This window comes from Buceros rhinoceros, unplaced genomic scaffold (assembly GCF_000710305.1).
Source record: "Buceros rhinoceros silvestris isolate BGI_N320 unplaced genomic scaffold, ASM71030v1 scaffold8077, whole genome shotgun sequence".
NCBI lineage: Eukaryota > Metazoa > Chordata > Aves > Bucerotiformes > Bucerotidae > Buceros > Buceros rhinoceros.
Window position 1 is genome coordinate 1,490 of NW_010423874.1, and position 11,269 is coordinate 12,758.

The window sequence follows — 11,269 nt, forward strand, 5'->3', positions numbered from 1 at the left end:
CTTGTGTTTTATAATTGTGTTATAAGTTCTGGGTCAGGGGCCGTGTTTGCCTCCTGTGGAGGGGGACCATGGACTCTGGTCGAAGCTCCTTCCCTGACGTGTTGGCACGGGGCACTTGGGGCTACACTTTTATTTGGGGAGCTCCAATTTGGGCTTTGAAGGGGCTGATGCTGCCGTGCAGCAGCACTGAGGGATGCAGGGACCAGGGGACGTCCAGGTTTGCAAAGCAATTCTGCCCAGCCACATCTGCAGGTTTTCGTTGTTTGGGTTGCCAGGGCAGCGCCTCGGCTCTGGAGCAGCAGCTTGAGAAAGAGCTCAGGGTTTTGGGGCAGGGACGTGGGAAATGGCAAGTTGCCCTGCAGCAGCTTATTAATTTAAACCCTGTGTAGGAACATGCAAACCACACTTTGGTCAGGAGAAAGCCCTGCGAGGGCTCCCTGTGAATGTGGTTTGAGTCCCACGAATGAACAAGTGCTGACTGCCAGCCGGGCTGTTGCGAGTGCCGTGGAAGATCAACCTGGAGGTACCTACAGAAAACACCAGGCAGTTGCAGCGTGGGGCCGTCATGAACTGCTGCACGCCCCAAGTCTGCTGGCAAATTGGCCAGTGCAATTTCCAGTTGCAAACTGGGGCAGTTGCTGCCCTAGTGCTGTAAAACTTGTAAACTTGGGTGTGGAGACAACTTCGATGTCTTGTGACCAGGAGCTCTTCAGCTCGGGACAAAAATCCCCCTCTCCCTGGTGCACGAGCCCTGCGTTTTTCAGCACGTGTGGTTTCTACGCAGAGCGCGAGCTGTGGCCGGACCTGACCCTCCGGGCAAGTATTTGGCCTGTGGGTTATACGTGTTAATGTAAAGGCAGTGCGGAGCGCCCTGGGCTGCTGGTGGGTCCTTCATAAGCAGTCGCCTCTCTGGAGGAATAAAGAACTTTACTACTAGCAAATGTTGTGTTCTTCTAAACAGCAGTGTCATTCTGAAGTCGTTATCCTGATGTTTGTGGCTGGCAGTAGAATTTACCAGCTCTCAACTCACCTGTTTGTGTTTCCAGTAAACACTTGAGCACTTTTGGCGAAGAGCTTCCTAGACCCTTTGAACCAGCCTTTTAGAAGATGCTGTTGTCTTGAGAAGCCGAAGGAGTTACTGTGCAGTCCAGGGAGCCCCAAAGTCCTGCCTGTGCTAAGCAAAGCCAAAACAATCCTGCAGTGATGGAGCTGCGGTGCCTGGACGTGGTTGCTTTGGTTACGAAGGTTATCAGATACCAGAGCTTGCTTTGCATCGCTCCTGTCAATACTGCACAGCTAACAGCCAGGTCCTAGTGAGGAGGAGAGCAAAGAGGTTTTTTTTATGGTTTTACGACTGTGTTTATGCCCTGGGAAAAGTGGTGATAGTTTCCTGTGGTCGTTGATGTGCGGACAGATAAAGCGGCTGCGCAAAGAACCATTTAACTTGCACCTTCCCTCCACCGCACTAACTCTGCAAACTGCTTTCTGAGTTATTACAGATCTTAAAATTTGCCCAGAGGGCATCACTTGGCCTCTGGTTTGCTCTTCTTGAGATCTCCCTGCACCCGGGAGGGTAGCGAAATCGATGCAAAGAGGGGGAAGAGCAGAGCGTGTTTATTGCCGAGCAGAGGCACCTCGCAGTTGGCTAGTGCCTTATGGCCAGTCAAACATTCCTTGGGGCTTTAGAGGATCAGTGACCTGTGATAAAGAAGTTCCTCTCAAGAACAGCGCCACAGGGAGGGGATGGGTTAAGCTCTTATGTAGGTTGCTTGAACATACATGGGGTCAGATGGCAGTGGTGGCCAGGAGGCATCTAAACCCCCAGGCATGGGTCCTTGTCTGTCTTCTTTTTTTCCCCAGATGTAATCTGGCTGTGAAATCAGGAGTTCCTGCTCTGCGATTTAGCCACCCTATGGATGGAGACAGATTGGGATCAAATGGAGGATTAGGGCTTTGTTACAGGAATGAGGAGTTCCCAGAGGGAAAGCTCCTTCATGAGAGAGGGCAGAGGATGCTCCTCCTGGTCTGGCAGGAACTTCGTTAATGTTTGTTTAAGCCATGTTGGATCCGTGCTGGTTTGGCATTGCCCCTTCCTTGGTTGTTGGCAGGGGTGTCTGTTGACTCCCAAAAAGCCAGGGGTTTGCTTGCCTCCGTCAGGGGTGAGGACCAAATGCAATGTGTAACCTGGAAGGGCTCTTCCTACCAGTCATCTCCTCTTCTGCAGGAAACACACAAAGTTTACAGGCAGAAACTGGAAGAAGTTACCAGTTTGCAGACAGCCTGCAGCAGCTCCATACACCGGCAGAAGAAGACGCTAAGGGATCTGAAGCACAGCCTGCAACGGTAACGGGAGACCTGGAGGGTGGAGGAGGCGGGGGTGGGGTGTCTCCCCTTCCCAGAGGGCTGAGCTGTTTGGAGTTTTAGCATTTTAATGCACAACCTGTGTGGCAATGATGCTCCGTATTATCCTTGAGCCACCTCCATCTGTCACAGCCGGGCAGAATGTTGGTAACCCCATGAGAGATGGACTGCTGTAAATAAAGAAGATCTTTGAGGGAAGTTGTGGGGGTTTGTGTCCTTGCAGCGTGTGCCGTACGCTGCAGGACCGCGCAGCTTTTGGTTGGCATGTTTTGCTGGATCAGCAAAGCTTCGCTCCACGAGTGCTGGAAGAGCAGCATCAATCCTTGAACCCGAAGGTGTAACTCGCTCCCGGGTGGATTTACAGGAGGGAACTGCCTCTGGCTGCTTGGCTGGTCCCTGGGAGCCACGGGCTAAACTCGGTGTGTGCAGGTCTGAAAGCAGCACCTCTGACGCCACGGGGTGCTAACGGTGCTGCGCTCTCCAGTTAATTGGTGAAACTGCCATTTGGCAGTAAATCATCAGCTGCACGTTTGGTCACATCCCAAAATCTTCCACGCCTGAAGAGCTGCAGCCTCTGAAAGGGCAGTGCCCGAAAGTGTGTGCAGAGTTCCCAGAGTGGAAGGAGTTCCTGCAAAAAAGCACAATATTCCCTGAGTGCTCTGCTGGGGGAGAAGCAGAGGATTCTCCCTGGGGTGAAAAGAGAGCTCATTTATAAACCGGGTGCTTGAAATAACCTACAGCAGCGTAAACCAGGCAGTAGGAGAAAGTCGCGGTGCTGCAGGAATACAGGAGCACATACAGTGCACGTGAGTTTGGGGTTCTCTGGGGCCAGCCGTGGACACGGACTGAAGTCCGGAGACGGGACTGGTTTTGTTCTTGGTGCCAATGTGGCATCAACTCCCACAGTTACCTTTATAACAGCGTGGAGTTTGACAACATTATTTTCCTCAAAATAAAAAACCATGATCAGGAATATCTCGTTTATGTGTCCTCGCAGGTGCAAGCCCAGAGCGAGTCCCGAGGAGTTTGCTCTCATCCAGGAGATCAGCACCCAGATCAAGGAGAGGCAGAATGCCTTCTTCGACATGGAGGCCTACCTGCCGAAGAAGAACAGGTACGCGCTCCGCTGGGGAGCTCTGGCGCTCCGGGAAGGCCGATTGTTTGAACGTTCGCAGTGGGGTTTGTCCCGCAGGTTAACGTGCGTGTTGAAAAATCCATGTCCAGGTGGATTAGTCATAAATCTCCTGCTGAGCTGCTGTGCCAGTTGCACACAGGATTCAGCAGCTGGAAGAGTGAGCGTACCCGCATGGGCAGAGCGGGTTTTCTTGTTAAATTAAAAGTAACCCGGCACTAGCGAGAGATCGTGCGATTCGCTGTTTCTCACCAATGTTTTCCTGTGCTGGTTTTTTTTTAAGACTAAAGCAGCACAGTAATTTTTTCTCTTATTTTTTTAAAATAGTGTTTTCAACTGACTTTGAATTTTTGCTTTGCTTCAAGTGGGGTTGCTAGGACAGATTTCTTTCAGTTGTCAAGGGCTCTGTGATGCTGCAGCCCCTCAGAAGTTTCTTTCAGAAACTTTTCTTCCTCTTTCTCCCTGTTATTTTTTGTTTTGGACACTACATGCTGCATATCTCGCCCTTAGACGGAAAGAAACCTTTTCTGTGACTTGGAGATGCCAACCAGTCTTTCCACGTTGAAGTCCTCTTCTGTAGTCTGCCTCTCCACTTTGCCTTAATTAAAAACCTAGAGCAAACGTGGCTCTGGTAGATACGTGGGTCTCCTCAGCTCCGATCGGGGTCATCCCGCGGGGTTCAAATAAAACAACTTATGTGGCTCCGCTCTTGTTTTTTGTCTTCCAGCCTGTACTTAAATCTGGTGCTGGGAAACGTGAATGTAACTCTGCTGAGTAACCAAGCAAAGTAAGTGAGTGTTTCTCTGCCTGTGCATTTGGGGTTCTCTGGGGCCAGCCTGGACATGGCCAAAGTCCAGAGGTGGGAATAGTTTTGGCCCAGTTCTGATAAAAATTGAAGTGCTGAGGGTGAGTGAGTCAGACCGTGATTTGAGGCCAAGCTAATGCTTCATGAGCTCCAATGGATTCTGTCCATCGTTTGCTTTTAAGTTGCCTTAAGCATAAGGGGGTTTTTGCAGTGAAAACAGTATCGTGTCCTCCAGCCATTCAGTGCTCCAGAAAATGGAGGGGACTTCTTAAATTTTTTTTTTTTTTTTTCCCTGATCTGATCATGCCAGCTCTTACGGAGTTCAGGCGTTGTCTTGCAGCCCAGACAGACCCTGCAGGCAAAACCCTGCCTTTCACCGCTGTCCACTGGTTTTCTAAGTGCTTCAAGCAAAACCTCAGTCTCTAGGCTGGGCGTGTGGGTTTGTTTCCGCTGTGAAAACAGCGAAGCCACGTTCTGGTAAAACACCCATTTGTGTCTGTAATCGGCGGCTGTTCCCTTCCAGGTTTGCCTACAAGGACGAGTATGAGAAGTTCAAACTTTACCTGACGATAATCTTGTTACTCGGGGCTGTCACCTGCAGGTTTATTCTCCACTACAGGTAAACCTGCGTTTTTACTCTCAATCGAGTGTTTTGAATAAAAACATGCTGGGTTTGAACAAACTGTTCCCCTCAGTTAAGGGCGGTGAGACAGGCTCTGGCAGTGTTTAGGCTTCAAGTAGCTGGACAACTTCTGCACTTCTCCTTCAACACTGGCAGGACGTGTAATTTAGTTACTTGCTTTTCCTTGTTTAACTCTTTTTTTGTCTCTTGTAACCAAGAGAAGTCCAACATGGTGTTTCCCAGTCTGTTGTTTCTCTGGCGTCGTGCTGCGCTTGGGATCAGGCAGTTGGTTTGGTCACAGGTTGTCCCCGGCAGAGACCAGCACCGCGCTGCAGCTCTGGCCTTGCGAATGCAACAAGAGAGGATTTGCATGAAACGCTCAGACCTGGAATGTTATCTCCAGGTCACGATAAAGTATCTGAGCACCAGCAGGCTGAAAAACCCAGGAGGGTGTTGGAGCCAGGCACTTCCACTGAGGTCTCTGGGTCGTACCAGGGAAGGATGCTGCTGCGTACAGAGGCTGCCCTGGGTCCTCTTGCCGTCGGGGGTTTACAAAGGGCAAAATAAAGTTGTTTTTTTCCCCCCCAGAGTGTAATGCTCTTCTGTTCTTTTAGTTGATTGGATTTATATAGATCTCATGGAATCGCCTCATTGAATTAGCCTGGAAATGCCTCTCTAAATTGGATCATCCGCTGCTTCCATGGTGCTTTCTCTCCTTCAGAAGGAATTAATGGCATCTCTGCATACCTGCTTATCGGCTCAAGATCTGCAGCGTTCTATCACGGGCACTTCCCGGAGGAAAGGATGCTGAGCCCGGCAGTGCTGCTGATGTGTGCAGTTCTGCACGTGGATTAGAGATGTTCAGGACTGGGGCTTGTGTCTGTGGCCTCACTTGGGCAGGTTTTCATTTGCCCAAGGCAGGGGAGGAAAAATAGGGATTTTTTTTTTTTAACGTGTCTTTATAATTAACTTTTTTAACTGTATTTTTTCTATTTAACAGGGTGACAGATGAAGTGTTTAACTTTCTGTTAGTGTGGTATTACTGCACGTTGACGATACGGGAAAGCATTCTCATTAGCAATGGATCAAGGTACTGTGCCACCCACAGAACTATTTAAAGCACAAAATGCCCTTAAAAGAAAAGCAAGAAAAGGCGATTCAGCTTGGTGCTGAAGCCCAGCAAATCCAAGATGCTGATGCCTCTCTGCGGGGTCCGTTGTCTCCATCCCCCTCCTTGGCTACTTGCAAGGACAGATGTGGCCACCTCAGGTTTGGGAGGGAGGAGAAGGCTGTGCTTTCTAAAAGTCTATAAGCTTTTGGTCCAAAGCGGATGGTTTTGGTAGCTGTGGGTTAGCTGCAGATGTGGTCTGGGGTGTAAGTGTGTGTGTTTCCTGATGAAGGGACCAACCCGAGGTACTGGCTCTGTACCTAGAGGTTCGTGTGACCACCCCATGGGCCATTGCTGCGACTCGGGACGTGTGTGACTAAATTACAGTCATACTGAGGGAAAGTTGGCGGTTAGGGGATAATTATTGTGGGAACACAAGTGATTCCCTGGGATGAGTTAACTGAAAGATGAGTCTTACTCTAAGCCCTTGATTTTTGTATGGTACCCTTAGTACGGTGGTTAGGCAGGGAGGGTCTGCTGGTGAATGGGTCCTGGAGTATCTCCCTTAGGTCTGGGGTGAGAAGTTGCTTGAGTTTGCATTTGTGTTCAACCTGGTGTCCGGTGTTAAGATTTTAGCAACGACCTGATGACTATGTGTCCCCAGCTTTCATCATGCAGGTAGGCTGGCGTGGGGAGACCACAGCAGTCGCCACGGCTCTGTCCCTGCCTTTCTGGGAGTCTTGTCTTGGCATTGATGGCTGGATGTTGGTGGTCCAGCCCTGATGCAAGAGGGGTTTTGTGCCTGGAGGCAGGCACCAGCATGGTGTGTGTGGTGGGAAAATCAGGGCCCTCCTGCTTTACCTGGGGGCAAAATCTTATGGTCTGATTTCTGGGAGCTGCTTGAGGACGCAGTTCCCAGTGCTGACCACGGGTAGAAGGGATGAAGCAGCGTGAGCACAGCTGTCCCCAGGGCTGCTGTGGGCATGAGGTCTTGTTTTGGGGTGCTTTCCAGAGGTGGGGCGTCACTATGGGGCCAAAGAGGAAAAAACAAAGCATGGAGATGTAAAGTTTCTTGCCTGAGGCCAACAGAGAAAGCTCTGAGCCTGGGTTGGCTGCCTCCACAGAAGTTAGTCCCAGCACTTGGGTTACACACCTTTGGTTGGAAATGCCCCAAATTAACCCATCGTGTTGGCTTAGTTTCCAAAGCAGCCCTGTCCCTGGGGCAGCTCTTCACTTCTTGATTCTGCCTTGCTGCAGCTTTTCTCGCTTTACTGTAATTTTCTGAGCTTTCTGCAGTGCTCAGGTCTGAAAGAAGCAGCCACCTCATAGGAAGGACTTGGAAACATCACTGATTTGCATGGCATGGAAATAAAGAAGGGTGTGTGGGCTGAAACTTGCGCATCATTAGTCACCGCGGTACCTTGTGCTGTGGGAACTGCTGCTTCTCTCTGTGCTAGGCAGCTCATGGGAGCACACGAGATGTGCCCCAGTCCTGAGCCTCCCTCCAGCCGTTGTGGATTTGGGCCCCAGACTAATCCGTGTTGCCAGGACAGTATTCCACTGCATTCCTTTTGCTGGAGCTGGGCCATCTGCTTTGTTCCCTGTCCCTCCTCCTCCCCCAAGTCAGGATCGTTTTTTGTCTTCAGAGCCAGACTTACAACGGAATCCACGATTCTTGTCTAACTGCCTCGTTTTTTCTGTTCAGGATCAAAGGCTGGTGGGTGTCTCATCACTACGTCTCCACATTCCTGTCTGGAGTAATGTTAACATGGTGAGTCTGTGCTCACCTGCTCGAGGTGCTTCAAGCCTGTTCCACAGCATTTGCATCATCTGAGCGTTTAAATCCAGCACGGTGGCCACACAGGCACCTGGTGAAACATCAAACCTCGCATTTGTCTGTTGTTACGGATGTTTTTAGTGACAAATACAACACTACAAGTTGGTATTTACATTGCAAATTTAAAAATAAGAAACAAAGAAACCCAAACCCTAAGCACAAATCTCCCGATTTGTGTCTCGGTAACTAAACAAAAGCAGCGCTTTGCTGTAGAGGGAGGGCACCGCAGAACGGACCTGTCCGGTGCCTGTACTGAGCCCAGGTTACAAGCTGAGTAGAGAGCCAAAACCACAAGTCACGTTCCCAAGGGTGGCGATGCTGGTCAGAGCACACAGCGGTGCAGCCCGTGTACAGCCCGTGCAAACCGCCTCAACTCTGGCATGACTGGAGATCAGTTAACGATTTAAGATTGTTTTAAAACAACAAATGTTTCTGCTCCTGACCCCGTAAGGCGATGACTTAGTGGATGAAGCAGAAGGTCCCCTGTCCTCTGTCTATCCTGAACTACCCTTTGGAGAAGGAGCACAGCCAGTGCAGGGGTTTTTAATTCAGGGAAACCTAAAAAATGGGAGTGTTCTGTACACGCTGGAGTTGTGAGGTGCCACGGTAGCACCTCTCCAGACTCCTGGCTGGGGGAGCGGGATGGGTACCAGCCGCTTGCTTTGGCTGGTTGCCGATGGGATCTGGCTCAGCGGGGCAGGGGAAGGGCGCTGCATCTTACGCTTTTTGTCATGCCCTCCTTTGTATTTTGCTTTCAGGCCAGATGGACTCATGTACCAAATGTTTCGCAGTCAATTTTTAGCGTTTTCAATATTTCAGAGTGAGTATATCTTACCTTGCTAATTCATGGGGCAGAAGAGTTTTGTGTCTTACATGCTTAGAAGAAAACACTTCTGCTGGGTGAATACTGGAGTATTAAACTCTAGGAATGTAAAGGTAGCATACAAATATAAACAGTAATTAAATGCTGTTGGACTAAACGTTATGAAAATAGTTGGGTACATTTATCATAGTTCTGGGGAGCCAGCGCTGTGATGTTTTAATCTCTCCTCCCCAGGTTGCGTTCAGTTCCTGCAGTATTACTATCAGAGGGGCTGCCTTTACAGGCTCCGTGCTCTGGGGGAGAGAAACCACCTGGACCTTACAGTAGGTGAGGTGTTGTGCGACACCGGCTCGTCGGGAAGTGGTTGCACAGGTTTTGGAGGTAGCGGTAGGGAGAGGGCTGTGGGCCCTGCCAAGTGCAGCGCTGCCACCTCCCTGCCCTGCTGCCTGTGTCCTGAGGTGGGAAGCGGGGACAAGGCTCTTAACCCCCTCCTTGGGTTCTGTGGGTTGGGAGAAGAAAGGTCTGATATCTGTCAGCTCTTGAGAGAGTTCAGATGGAGGTTTTGGTCATCCCCATCTTTATCTTCCTCCCATTACCACACCTTCGAGTATATATTTTTCAGTAGGGCCTGTTGCAACAGGACGAGGGGTGAGGGTTTTAAATTAAAAGAGGGAGATTCAGACTAGAGAGAAGGAAGAGAGATTTTACGCTGAGGGTGGTGAGACCCTGGCCCAGGTTGCCCCGAGAGGTGGGAGAAGCCTCATCCCTGGCACCGTTCCAGGTCAGGTTGGACCTTGAAGCTCTGAGCACCCTGCTCTGGGTGCTGATGTCCCTGCTCCCTGCAGGGGGGTTGGACCCAAAGCATTCTGTGGTATTTTGCATTGGTTGGTTATTGTGGAGCAGGCTGGCAATAGCCCATATGGGGTGGTCCGGGTTGGCGGGGCTGCAGCTCCAGTCCTGGCTCTTCTGTGCTCACTCTCTGCCTCTTCTCTTACCTTTTCCAGAAGGATTTCAGTCCTGGATGTGGCGAGGGCTGACGTTTCTCCTTCCCTTCTTGTTCTTTGGGCATGTAAGTTGAGCAATGCCTTTGCTCCTTTGGTGGCACAGGGCCTGGGAGGGTCTGCCACTGCGGCTGCAGCACCATCAGAAGGTGCTGTAGATCACGCACACCCGTGGCAAATGTTTCTAGGGTGGGGTTTTTTTGCTAGTAATGAACTTGCTTTTACTTTTCCCTTTGTAGTTCTGGCAGCTATACAATGCAATCACGCTTTTTGGATTGTCGAGGCATAAGGAGTGCAAAGAATGGCAGGGGGGGGGTGGGTCGGCTCCGTAAAAACACAAAGCTTACTTTTCCCTTTGTAGTTCTGGCAGCTATACAATGCAATCACGCTTTTTGGATTGTCGCGGCATAAGGAGTGCAAAGAATGGCAGGTGGGTGTTGGTTCGGCTCAGTAAAACCACGAAGCAGTGGGAGAGGGGGTGTTTAACCACATCCTTAAAGATATTTGGGCATCTGACCCCATCTAAACATCTCAGGATGATGTGGCACAGCCTGTACCTGAGAACTCAAAATGCACGTTGCTGTAGTGAAAGTGGCACCCGCGGGTGACCGCACAAACTGAAAGGCAGAGCGTGGAGGGGGAAGAACACACGTGGGTAAATCTCTCTCCATGTTGCTTGTGTATAGGGGCATTTAAAAGCAGTGACTGCTGAGTTGCTGGTGGTTCTTCATGGCTGATCCGTGGGTTGCACATAGAAAAATACGATGAAAAAAAAATGATGGCACTGAATCACTTTAAAAACATTTTATCCACTTTATCGCCCCACTTTCAGGGATCCTTCCACTTGTGTTCTCGGTTGCTGTCGCCCATCAAACATGTCTATCCATTTTGCAGCTGTAGAGTTGCTCCTGTCGATGCAGATGGGACCCACACCACGTGTGCAGTGGTGCGGATAATCTGTTGGTCTTTATTTTGGTCCGATCTTACTCAAACTTGTGTGCTCACTTGGTCAGGAGGAACACACCTTCCTGCAGACCCTGTCATTCCCCCACGCCTGTGCCACTGCTGTTGGGCGAACGGGCTTGTAGCATAACATTTATTCATGAGATTGAATTTAATGAGTTGAATTATCTGTCTGGTAAAGTCCTCCGGTGTTTAATGTAATCCATGTTGTAATACCAAAAATTAGTAAATGCTGCTTAAATGATCATGATAAAAATATACTCGCTGTTAACCCACACGTGGATGTGTGTTGGGCTACGATCGCCTCACATGTCTGTACGAATGGATCCCTGGATGTGCCAACCAAGCTGCGTCAGAGCTCGTTTAAATGTGGCCAGAGCAGTACCCACAGCTCTCACCATCTTACCCCCTTCTCCTCCCCTCTCAGGTTTTTGTCTTGGCTTTCACATTTCTGCTGCTCTTCCTCGGGAACTTCCTCACTACTCTCAAAGTGGTGCACACTAAACTCCAGAAAAACAAAGACAAAACGAAAAAGCTGTGAACTCCTCCCCGGCGTGCTGGCTGCCGTCCCTCTGCCTGCAGCCGGTGCTGGGGTTGGGACAGATCCTGCCGAACCC

General features: G+C 50.1%; 1 protein-coding gene across 1 annotated transcript; it reads left to right on the forward strand.

The window, feature by feature from the left end:
• Nucleotides 1-2,206: 2,206 nt before the first annotated feature.
• LOC104497341 (transmembrane protein 120B) lies at nt 2,207-11,193 on the forward strand (the record flags this gene model as incomplete). Its single annotated transcript, XM_010140579.1, has 11 exons — nt 2,207-2,343; nt 3,359-3,475; nt 4,221-4,280; nt 4,822-4,917; nt 5,921-6,010; nt 7,734-7,799; nt 8,624-8,685; nt 8,923-9,015; nt 9,693-9,757; nt 10,051-10,119; nt 11,080-11,193. Coding segments are annotated over 11 exons (969 nt in total), but the record flags the coding sequence as incomplete, so codon positions are not given.
• Nucleotides 11,194-11,269: the final 76 nt, after the last annotated feature.